At 41.4% G+C, this 16,073-nt stretch overlaps 1 protein-coding gene across 4 annotated transcripts in view; it reads left to right on the forward strand.

The window, feature by feature from the left end:
* JAKMIP2 (janus kinase and microtubule interacting protein 2) overlaps nt 1-16,073 on the forward strand; it is a 211,402-nt gene that overhangs the window by 174,789 nt on the left and 20,540 nt on the right. For all 4 annotated transcript variants that reach the window (XM_045284603.1, XM_004696707.2, XM_004696705.2 and 1 more), the window contains 6 exons: nt 607-705; nt 3,277-3,330; nt 4,701-4,766; nt 9,140-9,208; nt 11,194-11,271; nt 13,367-13,570. In XM_045284603.1, the coding sequence (XP_045140538.1) occupies nt 607-705; nt 3,277-3,330; nt 4,701-4,766; nt 9,140-9,208; nt 11,194-11,271; nt 13,367-13,570 (570 nt within the window). The remainder of the gene's footprint in view (nt 1-606; nt 706-3,276; nt 3,331-4,700; nt 4,767-9,139; nt 9,209-11,193; nt 11,272-13,366; nt 13,571-16,073) is intronic.

Here is a 16,073-nt window from a genome sequence, read left to right on the forward strand (position 1 = left end):
AGTCAGAATTTGACTATAATTTGGGATCAGGCTTGGACTCTGGTTGAACTCACGGTGATATACGAAGGATAAGAAAACTTCTCATTTGATTTTCCTGTTCTTCTACCATCGATTTCTTCTTGAAGTGGTTGCATATTAGGTCTGGATAAGGAGTTAGCAGTTGGCATGCTAGGAGTGGATAGAAGGATGTCATCTTTTGGAGCCCACATATCTTACTCATAAAATTTGAGTGGATTGAATATGCAAAAGTCTGTTAGCTGCCATAAAACTTGATAGCAAGACCACGCTTTGCAATCTCCGAAAGGTCTGAATATTTATACTGTTTACATTGGAGCTTCATTTCCTACATGTCCTGAATTAAAAAATTGCAGGAAAGGATGATAATAAATGAATGGTCAATAAATTCATCTCCCCTACCTCTTAGTTGACTAGTCAATTATTTTTCATTCACTTTAAACGTGGATCTCGAGTTTAATTTTTTCCCCACCAAATGACATATTGACAAACTGCCGTAAGAGCATAAAGAGTATACACAAACAACTGACTTAGTGTTTAATCAGTTGTTGCCTTTTTTTAATACCCATGTGTCCTTCACTGTATTTCAAGGAAAGAGAGAGACGATCCCCTCCATTTAATCTACAAATTCACCCATTCTCAGATGGTGTGAGTGCTCTACAGATCTACTGTATGAAAGAAGGTGTCAAGGTAGGCAGAGATTTGATTTTTTATGTTTGTAGAAATTAGAACAACTTAGAATTGGAGATGGGGGAGGTTGGCTGTGGCTGCTTTGTCTTTCTGTTCATGGATATTGTTTTGATCCAAGCTGCTTAGGAAATGAAAATAAATACATCTCCTGGAAAATGAAATAGAACAAGAACAAAATTAACATATGGCATATGTGTAAATGGTCACAGTGACAAACCCAGAAAGCCTTGATTATTTAGAATAGAGCGGCTTAAAGAACAATCCAGAGCCAAAAGACACATGAAGAAAATTATTTTCATGAATGCAGAGGAAATAACAGATTAATTCATTACTGAAGTAAACATGTTTAGAGTCATCCCAGATTTAAAAAGGTATTTATTGAGTTCCATTCTATTTACAGTGGAATTATACCAGTGGAATTTCAGAGTTAGGAAAATGTAAAACCAAAGAGACCTTAAAATTATTTCGTTCATTTACCGTGTCTTTTGATATACTTAATTATGGGAGGGTTTTCTCTCCTGGAGAGACTTACAGTCTTAACACTAGTTCTTACTTAGGTAACATATAATTCTATCTTTAGTGGTATTAGAATGCATTTTAAATATTAATGTTAAGTGCAGATGGTGCCTTGCACCAGCAAATGCATTGTACTGCAGAATAATGCAATCCCATTGTGGCTCTGTTCTGGAGGTAAAGTCGAAAGCCCCGTGTTGTTCCAGGGCTCCCCAAGACCCTGTGCATGGCCCTTCCTGCTCCCCGTCTGAGCTGCCAAACCCACCTGCCGCAGTCGCCTTCTTTTTTTACCTATAATAGTAAAGTAGACTTTCCTTTTCTTGTTGGTAGGGCTTTGCTATGCTGCTGTTTAAACAAGAATAAGAGGAAAAAGCAATATTAATGAGGCAAAAGCGGGGAAATGAGATCATCAAAGTATGCTGCTTTGTCTCCTATCTTAAACTTTTGTGTAGTGTAAACTCTGGGCTCCTGGCCTGCATGGACATTTGTAAACCAAAGCAATTGCTAACTCACCTCTAACTAAATGCAGAGCAACTAACTTTATCTTTTCCCTGCATGTGTTTTCTTAGCTAAATCACAGGAACAGACCACCTCATTCAGTGTGTGTAACACATACCCAAGGGCATTCTTTCAGATGGGGCTCAGCTGTTGCAAAGAGACTCAGAGAATATAGTCAAAATTACCTGTGTCCCATTAGATAAAATCAGTGCCAACCCCAGTTCCATGGTGTAGACCCAGACTGCTTATAACCCTAGAGGACCAAGTGGATCTGTCCGTAGTGTTTCCAGTGCCAGACATCTTTACCCGAACAGACGGTCAGATCTTCTCCCACAGAGCAGCTCCTGCTTTCAACTCGCCAGCCTTTGGGTTAGCAACCAAGCACCGAAACCACGGTGCCACCGGTCCTCCTGAAGTCAACATCAAGTACCTAAACAAGATGGAACCTACGTACGGCTTTGAACTTGGCCTTCAAAATTCAACTGGGTCAACAAGAGGTCATTCACCAGAATGAGTTTGATCAAAGACTGCAGCCTTCCATTTGGATTGCAGTTCAGTGTAAAGAAAACCCCAGTCCCCACCACTGGGCCAGTTGGCCCCATCATGATACATTAAGAAAAGAATGAAGTTCCTAGGATTTCATTTCACATGGAGATGAATGATCAACCCTCAGGAAAGCTGAGTAAATCAAATCATGTTATCAGTGCATCAGATTAGGTGTTACACTGGATGGATGTCTGCACAAGGCCTCTGTGAGGTGATGAGGAAGGAAGGGATCCCTTTGAGGACGAAGGTGTACCTGACCCCAGCCAGGGCATTTTTGATTGCTTGATATGCATGTGAAAGTTGGACAGTGCATAAGTAGGACTGCAGAAACCAGAGACCATTCAGTTACGATGTTGGCGAAAAATATTGAAAGTACCACAGACTGCCGGAAGAACAAACCTGTCTGTCTGGGAGGAAGTACAACCAGACTACTCCTCAGGAAGATGGCAAAACTTTGTCTCTTTATACTTTGGACATGTTGTCAGGAAAACCAGTCCTGGGAAAGTACCTGGTAAAGCGGAAGATCGGGGAAAGGGAAGACCCTCCATGAGCTGGGCGGACACCGGAGCTGCAATAACGGACTGAAGTCCACCAATGGCAGGGAGGACCCAGGAGGGGCAGGGCTTCCTACTGTCTGCCCTCAGGAGTCTGAGCTGACTCAGAACACTGCTCTTTGTGCCCCAAATCTTGCACCATTAAAAAAGTGTTGGGTGATTATAAGGCGGGAAAATTGATGAACATATTTTGAGTCCTTTTCACATGTTTAACTCTTTCATCCTCAGTGTCTTTATCTTCAAGGTCAGCCTATGAAGGAGTCATTTATTGTCTCCATTCAGCAACTGACAATGGAAAATAAGCTGTTTGCTTGAGTTCATCCAGCTCTGGTAGAAGCAGAGTAGAAAACTTGAAGACAAGCCAAAGGAGTACAGGCCTTAGATGTCTTTGAGTTTGGGGAATGCTGAAATGCTAGCCATGTTTGTGGCTTAGATTTTAATGTACTGCCTTATCTTGCAGGATGTGAATATCCCTGATCTGATAAAACAGCTTGATATCTTGGGTGATAATGGGGTAAGTAAGACGTGGATTAAATGCAGTAAAGATGTGAATTTACCTAAGTAGGGAGGGAGTAAGAAATCCTTGTCAGTGCATCCTATGTAACATCAAAGCAAGTGAAATGCCTTGGTTACTTCAGTACACTGCTCTCTGGAGCCCATCAGCAGGTCATCAAGCAACCTGGCTAAAGAAATGTCATAAGAATCTCTGGTCATCATGGAAATGGGCCTGGTGAAGCCCGCTCACAGGGACATTTCAGATTTGACTCTTCACTGGCCACATCTGCAGTGACTCAGTGACTCAAGCGAATGATCATCTGACTGTTGTTGCTGGCAGGCATCCTGCATGAAATGAATCTGCCGTGCAGTTACAAATGCTGCTAAAAGGAGGGTTGGTGGCAGCCCCATAGAAATGGACGGGAAAATGAACACAGGCTGTCCTTGGGTTTCAGTTCAAGGACAACTCCTGTTTGCGCTTTGCTATTATGTAAATGTAGCCTCCCTGAGAAACAATTGAGCAACTCCTTTTTCATCACAATTAGTTTCACTTGCTGAGCACATCTGGCTTTTAAATCACTGAAAAGACCGTTTCTTGCTCGAAAGCCTAGGTTCCCAAAGTTGGGAGATGATTGGAATCATCTGGGGATCCAGTGGAAAAAACTGCAGATCCTCGGACTCCTCTTCCTGGAGATTCTGATTCACTAGGTTACAAATGGATCTCAAGGAGCTGTAGTTTCACTAGGTCCCCAGATGATTCCAATGATCAGCCAACTGTGGGAGCCTACGCTCTAATGTAAGGCTAAATTAGAACCGTGTACACCTGGACAAAGACATAGTTCGGAATAGATCTCATTTCGAACCCACAGACTACCTGCCATCCCCTTTCTTTCTGAAAACACCTCCCAGGGCAGGTCAAGGTGTCTGCACGCAGTGGGAGGAGCCTTCGTGGAGATACACGATGGCTGACCCTCATAGGTCTCCAGCGTTGAGGAGTCACATCATTCTCTTTTTCTTTTTTCCCCGTGAAAAACACTAGCAGGAGGGAACAGAATCTATTCAAATCACACCAAACTGCTGAGCAGGAAACTCCCTTCCTTTCACTTGGCTTCTCCTTTTCTCACGTGGTGGATAAGGGCGCGTACTTCCACGACACTGTCCAATCTAGGCAGCGTTGGACATGTATAAAAAGGTCATGCAGTGTCCACTTCCAGGCTCTGCCTTTGTCTTTGTTAGGCATTAGAAGGGAACAGAGCGTACAGTCCCTTGGAAGGCAGCGTCCAGGCAGGTACTCAGGCAGCCGTTGGTGTTGTCTCCGATGGTGAACACGCTGTTAGGAGTGTCTTTCACTGATTTTCCTTCCTTCCTGCTTTCTCTCTCCCGTCACAGAATTTACGAAATGAAGAGCAAGTGGCCATAATCCAGGCCAGCACGGTGCTGTCCCTGGCAGAAAAGGTAATAAATCGTGTCAGCACGTCAAGTCACCTCAGTTATCTGGCTTGTTTCTTGCATAAGGAGCAGGGTAGGCAGTACTTTACATTATCTTTGCACTTGGCTTGCATATTTGAATACATACTAAAGATTTTTTTTTTTTTTTTTTGGTAAATATGATCCGACCCAGATAGAATGAGCACAACCCAACAATAATCCACACTGATCTTGGATAGCAAATACTTTATAGCTTTGAAGACCCACAAATATACAATTTTGAACCTTCTGTATTACATTATTCAAGCAATCCCTACCTAGCTGGGAAACCACCTCTCAGAAGTATTTTGTTGAGCGCTGCTAAACTGGAGCACTGCCCTTTTAATAGCTTTTCCTTGGTGTGTAAGTACCACGTGTTCCCAGCTGATTCTGCAGCCAGGTGGTGGTGGTGGCTCTCTGCAGCCAGGATGATTCTGAGCCCCTTGTGGGAATGCCAGGGGAAAAGCAACATGAGTGTGCTCATGCCCCCTTGTGTCAAACCTGGTAAATGACAAGAAGAGAAAGAAGAAGCAGATAATTGGTTATAATAAGGTGCTTTGTGAATTGCTGCATGGTTCAAAATCAGGGCTGGATGAAATGGAAACTGTTCTTTGAGCTGTTTGCTTAGTTACCAAAGATGTAAAGCATCTGCTGTGAACTAAATAAAACCATACACAGCTTTCTCTAATCTAGAATGAGGGGTGGGGGTGGGGGCAGAATGCTATAGGTTAGGTCACCCAGTTAATTACTCAAATTAAATACCATGGTGTTAATGGACAAGAAAGGAGGAGGACTCTGACAAACTGCAGTAATTCTATTTTGGACCCTGTTGCTAACAAACCATATAAAAGACCTTGTCTTTTAGAGATGCATTTTGAAGTATTTACATGAAAAAGTACATAAAAATGGCAATTTGATCTGAAAAAAAATGTGCTTCCTTTAAAATGTAAATTGACCGGCCCTAATTACAGTTCACTGTACTGATCAGATTACTGATCACTCCCTCCCTCCTGCTCAACAGAATTAATCATGCCTCATGATCCCTAACCTAAGATCCAGAATCATCCTCTTTGAGATCTGTTCCCTGTCTAATTCTCCAGAATCACCTACCATCTCTTCCTTGATCACTATAATCACTGAATAGACTGAAGCTATAGACAAACTCTCTCTCTCTCTCTCTCTCTCTCTCTCTCTCTCTCTCACACACACACACACACACACACACACACACACACACACACACACGCAACTTCCCATTGGGTCTTTCCACTGTTTTCTTTCCCTAGCAGGCCCCTCTTCTCCCCTTTCTGTCTGTACCTGAACAGATCACGCTCAGAGATTAAACCCCCCACACTGGGGAGTCTTCCTTCTGCCCTTTTGGATGGCCCTTCTCTCTGTTCTCATTGTGATGAGCCCTTCCTCTACCATGACTTAAAAAAAGGACTTTGTAACTGCCAATTCACTTTTCTTAATGCCACCCGTTCCCCACTGCCCCATCCACCCACCAATTAAAATATAAGCCCATTAGAGCAAATATGTCTGTTATTCCTTTGTTCCCCCAGCTCTTCACACCAGCCCCGCAAATACAAGGGTTAATATATAAGATGGGGCTTCAAAAAGTTCATGGAAAAATTCCCTTATCTTTTCATACCTTTTGTCAGCAAATTTTTGAAGCCTCCTTGGATTTATTAAAGGAACAAGAGGATAAATTTGTAAATGTCTACAAGACACCGTTCTCGTACACAGAAGAATCCGCAAAACAAAGAAATCACCATCTTTAGCACCAGTTCTGCTGTATGAAATCCCGTGACCCATGCCCTCTTTTCAATCCGGCTGGGATTTCGGGCAGCTCCCTGTCAATGAAGTGCTGCAGCAGTTGTTGGACGATCTTCAGACAAATTTTGCTTGCATGAGATATAAATGATACTGTTCTGTATTTTGAGCGTTCTATTGGGTCCTCCTCTTTCTTTGGACTGGGATTCAAATTTGGATCTCATCCAGTCAATGGATTAGACAGCTATCGTCCAAATATCCTGGCACAGACAAGCGAGTGCTCCAGTGGTTCATCAGCTTATTGAAACATTTCAGTTGGTATTCTATCAATTTCTGGAGCTTTATTTTTGGTTAATGCTTTCTGTCCAGTTTGGACTTCTTTCAGTACCACTGGTTCTAGCTAATATGCTACCTTTTGAAACAATTAAGTGAACTAGTTCTGGTTGGTAAAGTGACTCTGTGTATTCTTTCCAGGTTCTTTTGATGCTTCCTGTATCGTTCAGTATTTTGCCTATAGAATCTCTTAATATTGCACCTCAAGGCTTGAATATTTTCAAGATGCATTGATAGTTATTGGTGATTGGAATGCAAAAGTTAGAAACTCTAGCTTAGATAATATAAGTAGTAAGGAATACGAGCTAAGGCAGGAGTCTAATGTTAAAGCCCAGGCCTTAACAACTTCAATTCACTGTACTGTTCAACATAAGCCTGAAAAAAATCATTTGTTTCCCATTGACCAGTGGCCAGCGGGTGAGAGCAGTAGATTTTAAGAACAATTTGACAACATGCAAATGCAATGTGAGGCTAGGTCTTAGAAACCCCTGACTGGATGTATGTGTGTACGTGCATACTATTTTTTCTTTACATGATCTTTCATTTTCTGATGCAGATTTACACGTGGCTGATTTGTTTCCTATTCACTAATTTCTACACAGATTGTTCCAGAACAATGGTTATCATTCATCACAAGGCATGAGCCTTCTAATTGTTTCATTCTGATTGTTCTGGTTCCCTGTTTCCTTACCTTCTCATCTTCGTTTTAAATTTACAAGATGACTGTTGGACTTACACAGATGGTTTTCTTAAAGGAGCACAGCACTCACCGATGAAACCCTTTATTTTGTGAGCCAATTGTTTGTTTAGCTAAAAGATGACCTCAGAGGTTTGTTTCATGTCAAAGCTTATAGGGTCTCTTGGGACAATCCCCTCAGGAAACTCTCCAGTTCTTGTTTGGTCCAATACATTTGGATTTTTTTTTAATTTGAGGTTCTGTTTAAAATTTTCTCCCATCCTATCAGGATCCATTTATGTGATCTGTCTATTGTGATCCTGATCAGAGGCTAGAAATCCATGACATTTCAAGGTGAAGCCATATGCCCATGCATCAATTTATTGTCACCTTTGCTGACTCATCATGCCTTTTTCCATTCACCATGTTCCTTCTAATCAAGGGGTCATTGGACCATGTGTCCCTTCAGGAATATCAAGGCTCTAGTATACAGAAATGGCTAGTGCAACACTTAACTTACCACAGATAAACTAAAAAGCAATACCTGGTATTGATATACTTTCCTAAGGGTATCAATGTATAACAAAAATAAATGTTAATCTTTAAAACAATCTAGATTTTATAAGATGCTTAGTACATGCAGTAATTTACTAGAAAATGTACCTAGCATGCACTACCCTCTTTAATCTTCATATTAGAATTAACTCTATTTTACAGATATGAACATATAGGCTTAAAAAAATCAGTTAGCCTTGTTAATTTGCATAGCCATGAAAAGCTAGAATTAGGATTCGAGCCAAGGTAGTCTCTGGATCCAGAACCCACTGCACAATGATTCTGCCATATGTCTCTCTACAGGGCAGGCTAATGTCTGACTGACTAAAGCCCCTACATACTAATTCATTATAAGTTGTGAACGCATTCATATGTCCATGGATGCATTGGTACAGAATAATTGCCTTTATGTCTTAGGAAGGATAAGTTGTAACTTTTGGTTTTGTTTTTTAATATGATTTAAAATTTGCCCATTTTAAAAAAATGGATTCTTCGCCACTCAGCTGCAATTGCTTTCCATACACTGAAGCCTTCCTTATCCTGTGTCCCCAGACTTTCTCTCTGTCACCATGTCCCGCCAATTGTGAAACAACTGGGCCTAATGTCCCTTCTGTTTTTGTTTATTTTTTAAACACTTTTTCCTCGGGTTGTTTGTTTGTTTGCTTTGGCTAATCCTTTTTAAATCTTTCTTCAGACCGCAGCTCAAGCTCAAGCTTCCATGAAGCTTCTTATGATAGCTTCCAGTGATCATAAAAAGCTTACTGCTCTTGTTCGCAATCTTAGCCCTAGCTAAGTGCATGCTAGACTTCAGTGAATGGACTTGTTGAAATAGTGACTGAACAAACGGAAGATTGTAATTACAGTCCAGCTTCCAAGGGATGGTATCAGGATCTTTTCCCTTTAGTTAACCTTCTCCCTGCGGTGGAAGGTAGGAAGACGGAATACCTTAGACGGCAGCACACGTGGTATACGCAGGTCCCATATCAGGCCATAGTGAAACGTTTCTGTCGTGTTTGCTTCGTAGTGGATCCAGCAGATCGAAGGAGCAGAGGCTGCCCTGCACCAGAAAATGATGGAATTGGAAAGTGACATGGTGAGTACAGAGATAGGGCTTCGAAAAAGGAAGGAAACCGTAAAAGGCAAGTGGAAGATGAGAGTCACATCTACCCAGGACGCCTCACCCGGTTGATGGTTCGTTGTCTTCCATGACAGAGGGTGAGAACACACCCTCAAAACTTCGAGTTACACGCTTCCCAAAAGGCATGTTGTATGTTTGAAACGTGTCTAAGGATAATGCTAAACAAAAAGAAGTAAGGTGTGTGTATGTGTCCTTACAATAAAGTTTTACTACCCTGCGTAATTCTCAAATGACAATTACAGAAATTGTGGGTATATTTTTTATTTTAAATTCCCAGGACAAGAGACGGGCCATTATTAACTTCTAGTAATACTTTTTTTCAAGGGCATCATTGCTACTATGACACTCTTAGTGGATTCCTCTCAGGTGTGTCGTTGCTGGTGTTGAATGCTGTCTGGTCCACAAACAAAACACTGCCTGGGCCCGCGCCGTTCTCACAATAGTTGCTATAGTTACCATCATTCTGTCTGTCCTCCTGATGAGTACCTTCTTCCTTTTCACTGACCCTCACTTTGCAAACATGGTGTCTTTATCCAGGGACTTGTCCCTCTGATAACAGGTTCAGAGTACCTGAAACCCTATCTCCCCATCTTTGCCTCTAGTTAGCATAACTACACGTCGTCCAAGATAGATCCATTTGGCTGCATTGTTCTTCTGGTTTAACCTATAAGAACCACTTGTATTCAAATAGCATGCATTAGCTTAGAAGTCATTTCCTTATATTTTATGTAGGGTCCACATTTTACAAGATGCCAGACTAACATTAAGACATTTAAGAAGGATTATTTGTATTTGAAAAAATCACCCTAGAAAATTATTTATATTTACAAACACTAATTGAACAGCCAGCTAGTACCAAGCTCCATTCCGGACACTAGGGCCTAGAGGTAAAAGTTACCAACAAAAAGTTACCAACAAAATTATTGTAAGCAGGCAGTTATATAAGAGGAAAGATAAATATATCTGTATATACCAATATCAAACTAAGTGAAAAACCAAAACACAAAGAAAGTGGTAACATATAGATAAGCATCGTCTTAATATCTCTGAACACACCTCATTTGGCTTCAGAAACATGGATGTTAAGTATTTTATAAATTGTTATACAAAGTGGAAAAAAAAGAATGTGATTACTAAAAGGAAACCAGAAATCTGTGTATCCCCCTCCAAAAAATAATAATAATCACTGCATATAGATTCAGTCTCTCAAATGTCAACACAATCAAGTTTTCCTCCAGTGCTGGAATAGGTCTAAAGACCCTCCCCAAATAACAAACATATTTGCGGCCACATTGTTCATAAGATTCTTTTGGGAAATGCTAGAATCCCACCCAACATGGTGTTCGCAGTATGAGAAACACTTTGGTGCTGGGGACAGGCGAGGGAACACCGAGTTTACACCTCCCATCTCATACTAGTTTTCTGACAAGGGCAGACACTCTCTTGTTGAATAGCATTGTGGATCAAATCAGCAGCACTCAGTTGTCATTTGTCTCCTAATTGCACACAGACAATGAATTTTGGTACATTAAGTTGGAATATGATACATCCATGCTATATCCATTTGATTATATTAAGAACAAATATATCACAGCATGTTCATGCAGATATATTTACCACTTATCTTGCTAAAAATCTGTCTTTAATCACATGCTTTCAGATTGGTATAGAGTCGTTTTAGAGCATTCCATATGGATTTTTCAATATATCTTTGATGCGACTTTCCATTGATTTCCACATCACCTGTGGGAGACTGTCAAAGTACAACTGTGCCTCACACAAACAGTATCTATGGCCTGCAAACATTAGTGCTGTAGATTGGAGTTAGAGAAAACATTGATCTCTCTCCATCATATATATATAAATGTAATATCTATGTAAAACCACTTTTTACTTAATAAATTGCTCCTTATATTTATTAATATGATACTTCATTATAGGAACAATTCTGCAAAATAAAAGGCTACCTGGAGGAAGAACTAGATTACAGAAAACAAGCTCTCGACCAAGCCTATATGGTAGGTATAAGAAACATTGGAGATACCCAGGTTATTTTCGGTTCTACACTGTGAAGTAAGGCATCCTATTTCATTTTGTCTTGCCATATTCTTGACTAGCCCATACATTACATGCCAGTCATTTACCAGTGGTTTCAAGTTCCGATTTTGGAACAAATCTGTCCCGAGTCCTTGAGTGCTTAGAATATTCTTACAGCATTTATTCATTATACTTTATTTCTACTATTTTCCTGTCCAGCCTTCCTAAAGCTTCATTATATATTGTTAAATAATATTTCAATGAGCAGATTAGTTGGCCGTATAGATTAAAGATCAGTTTTACTAAACCAAAATAATCTGGAATGCTAATCTAGTGGTGTGATAATTATGCAGTGTTTTTTCTGCATATTTTAATTCTGTTACTTCTCATGGCAACCCTATGAGGTACAGGGAATCTTGTCATTCTTATATTACACACGAGGAAACGGAGACGTAGAGGGTGAAGGAACTTTGCCAAAGCCCGTAAGCAGGTAGTGTTAATTCTGACTGCAGGGACTGAGGGTTTGCCTCCGCCATCACAATCTAGCCAGGGCAAGCACAGTTGTACCAACAAATGGGATGTGACTTTTTTTTCTCTGTCGTTTTTTAAGATTAGGCAGATTGAGGAGCACATTTGGTCCACTGGATTTTACCAAATTTGTGACATAATTTTTAATGGTGGACTAACGCTTAAATTTCATCTCTTCTTGTGCCCCGCATTAGTTCACAGCCATGACTCAAGAAAAAAGGGGGGCAGGAGGGAATGGGGGGAGAGCAAACTTAAAAGAGTAACATTTCGAGGAATTTCTAGTAAAGGTTTCTGCAATGCTTGGCTGGAAGTGGCCTGAGTCACTTTTGGGAAAAGAAAGCAGCACTTAGCCCAGGCTTCGAACAAAGAAGGATTGGTATACCCCATCCAAAATGAGTACGTGATTCTGAGCATTGTTTCAAGAGCAAATGGAAAATGCGAGTTGGTCACTTTGAGAATAAAGATGGAAAGAATTTGTTTTTCCCCTTCCTTCCCGCCCTTTCATTTGTTCCTGTTCCTCCTACAAGAGAGAAATGGTTTGTTCATGTGGTTCCCATGACTACTCATTCAATACTCATTCAGACAGCCATATTTTAACTTTGAAAGTATGAGATCTGCTTAGTCCAGGACAAGTTCTAAGAAAACATCCCCCGATAGGCCATGGTCAGTCACCCCTGCCAAGGTTATAGGAGAGAAGATTTCAGCAACCGTATTGAACTCTATCTAAAATAAACCAAAAGTGGGCCAGCGAGAGGACTAAGAATACGACAATGGGAGGAGCAGTTGATCCCCATTCAAAAGAGAGAAGATACCAGGGGCTCCCAATAGCCAGTTACCATACATCTCAGTGGATACCCGCTGGCCCAGATACAAAGACTAATGCATTGATTTAGAAATGTTCCCAGTGTATATTTTAAGGAACTACGTGGACACCAGGGAGCCATTCTCAAGTTCAGATGTTTATTGTGTGGAAGTGCCCTTTGGTACCTGAAATATCACCCTAACTTAAAGAAGTTTTTCTTCACATAAGCCACCAACTGAGTCAATTCTGACTCATAGTGACCTGATACATAGTTTTCGAGGCTGTAAATCTTTATGGGAGTAGAGAGCCTCAACTTTCTCCTTAAAAGCAGCCACGTTTCGGGTTATCCATCCGCCACCTCCCCAACAGTGCCACCAAGATAGATGTCTTTAAACTGAAATGAGCAAGAGCCTCAAAAGGAACCAGCTCCCCATCATGAGGGAAGTTCATGTATTAGCTGGTTGTCCCACAGGACATATTACAAAAGAGAGTTTTAGGAAGGGTAGGTAGACCACGTACTTGAAATTTCTTCTATTATTAAAAACTATAAGACTAATAAAAAATATGAAGGGGGTTCAAATAGTTGATTGAAAAACGAAATGAAAAGATAATAGGATTTTCCCACCAACTATTTGAAACCCCCTTGTGCATACAATAACAATGTGCGTACATACGCATGACAGGCAGACATCCCACATGAGTGCTATTAAGTGCCGAAGTTAGACCTGTTTAATTCTATTTGCCAGAGGATCCAGGAACTAGAAGCCACTTTGTACAATGCGCTGCAGCAAGAAACCGTCATCAAGTTTGGTGAGTTGTTAAGTGAGAAGCAGCAAGAAGAGCTGCGGACGGCAGTAGAAAAGTTACGGCGGCAGATGCTGAGAAAGAGCAGAGAATATGACTGTCAGATTCTCCAGGAGCGAATGGAGCTCCTGCAGCAAGCCCATCAGGTGAGACCCGAGCCACTCTCTCTGCACAGGTTCGGTGCTCGGGGACTTGAACTTAGCACTGAGCACAAAGAAACATGGTCCCAGCCTTTCACGTTGAGCACATGATATGTTGTATACTCTGTCGGAGAATAAAGAAATGCCTTTCCCACCCATTTCCATCAGTAATCTTCACTCAACTACAAGATGACAATTTTGTAATCACTCAGTCTTGAGAGAGCTGGCTTTTCAAAGGCATCACATTATTTGTAGAGCTGATTCGCCTCTGCTATGCAGGGAAACGGGATTCTTTCCAGGGACGAAATCATGCTTCCTTTTTATTACGCATCCCAGTCAATAACCTAGCCTACTCAGAAACCCTGGATAGTATAGACAAGAGCCGTGGCCTGTCCCTTTAGTCCCAGAATAAACAGCAACAACCTCACAGGCTGGAAGCTGCTGTTTAATTGTTGGCATTCACTACATCAGGAATTAAAATGAGGTCTCTACTTGCGTCATTTTATTTAAGTTTTACAATAGTCCTGTAAGATAAATATCCTTATTATCCCAATTTTGAAGGTAAAAACACAGACTATCAGTGCTAAGGCAATTTGTCCCGTATAACCAGATAATAAGCAATGGCGCCAGGATTAGTATAACCCTGGTCTACCTGACTGCAAGTTCTCCCACATACGTAGCTGGGTCACCCATGATTTCGATGACGCAACTAGACCAGCAGGGTTCAAAGTGGACACCCAATACTGATTTCTAGCCCAAATTCTCCATTGTAACTCCTCATGCCATGGCTTGACAAGTGAGGGCTGGGACCCAAGTTAACAAGTGAATGCCATTAAGAATTCCAGAATTGCAAGTGTCAGACTAGTTGTAACAAGCAACTAGTTCAAAATCAAGGTGGACTCTGCAGGAGGTAAACATTGTATAACTATCAGAGATCAATGGCAGTAGAAAGGAACAGGGGTTCTGTAATAACATCAATGACAGTAATTCATGAGAAGCGTGACAGCATGCTTCAGAGATAGGGAGGAGCTGTATGGGTCTTTACGGACTAGCAGGCTATTTAAGGTAGCAGGAAACTGTGAAGCCATCTGACCCAGAGATGGTAAATACAAGCTTGTCTAAATGAACAACTTTTCATCTTCCATCCCCCAAAGCTCGGATTTCAACCTATGTGAAGAGTTTTTAAAGCCAGTAATGATAGACGGTGGCACTGTTGAGACTCGCTTCTTGAGCAGGCATTGGAAGTGTCTTCTCCCTCAAACGTTCTTTCACTGCAATAGTATTTTCTTTATCTCAACCAATTGGGATCATGTTGTGAAACCAGAGAGGTGTCTCTTTTTCAAATGAATTTATTTATGATTAAAACGTTGACATCACTTTGAGTGAGTGGGTGTGTGTGGTTTAACTTGTTGTTGTAATTTAGCTGAAGGTTACAGAGATGAGCATCAGCTTCTATTCCACATAGGGTTTGTGTCAGCGCATCCACTGCAATCAAGCTTTTCCCCACTTTCCCCACTGTTGCCGCTTTCCATTCCTCTTTCTGTGCTCACGCCCTGCCTCTGGGTAAATGCTGCCTGTTGGTCTTCAGTGGTTGATTGTTCCAAGGAGGGGAGTTCAGTTCCAGACTTAAAGGGTCGCCCATGTCTCTATGCAATGAGTGAACCTGTTCTCTTTTGTGAGTTTAGGTTCTGTGCCACATTTTTCTCCCACTCTACTCGGAACCTTTTAATAGGACCCTTTTCAGAGCAATCGGTACTGAAGCAAGGTGCTGTCTTGCTTCCGGCCTCGGGGTTGGGAAGATTGATGTTTGCATGGACGAACTGTGTTTCCACTGGACTAATTGTTTCCATGTATCTTTTGCTCATCTTCACTCTCCTTTCCTCCAGACATAGAGAAGCCAGTGTTTGCACATTAGACAACTGTTCACGGGCTTTGAAGACCTCAGTCACTACTCGCCAGCGTAGAATGTCCAATATTGTCTTTGTGAATTATGCTATGCCAATTGACCTTGGTGTCCCCCAAGACTAGGGTTCTGATCTCCCAAGCCCAGAGATTCATTCCCTCCGGGTATTTGGTTATGTTTAAGAAGTTGCCATAACTTTATCCCCTGTATGCTCCGCCATATCCGTGGGCATATTTGCAGTAAAAGTAGATAGCTCTGTCTCTATTTATTTATGGTTATACTCCCACTCCCCTTCCCACAGCTTTCAGCCTTGTATGTCTATCCAAGCCTTTGCTCATAGAACACCATCATGGCAGGGTTGTGTATGTAGCAGCATTTGTCTCTATTGCCTTTAACTCTGTAACCCCACCCCCTGTGTCTTCCATGTTTCCATAATGTTTTCCCTAATTTTCCTCTTTATATATATTGACGTCCCCTTCACTCAAAACTTGCCTACCCTCTACCCCATGGCTCCTTCTCCTCCCCTCTCCCTGCCACCCCAGTAGCCTTCAAAGAATGTCTCTTTTAGCATGAAAACATTTTCTTGACTGACTTTTTACAGCATGT

This window comes from Echinops telfairi, unplaced genomic scaffold (genome assembly GCF_000313985.2).
Source record: "Echinops telfairi isolate 266 unplaced genomic scaffold, ASM31398v2 ScPeMD7_7469;HRSCAF=8507_0, whole genome shotgun sequence".
In the NCBI taxonomy this organism is placed as follows: Eukaryota; Metazoa; Chordata; class Mammalia; order Afrosoricida; family Tenrecidae; genus Echinops; species Echinops telfairi.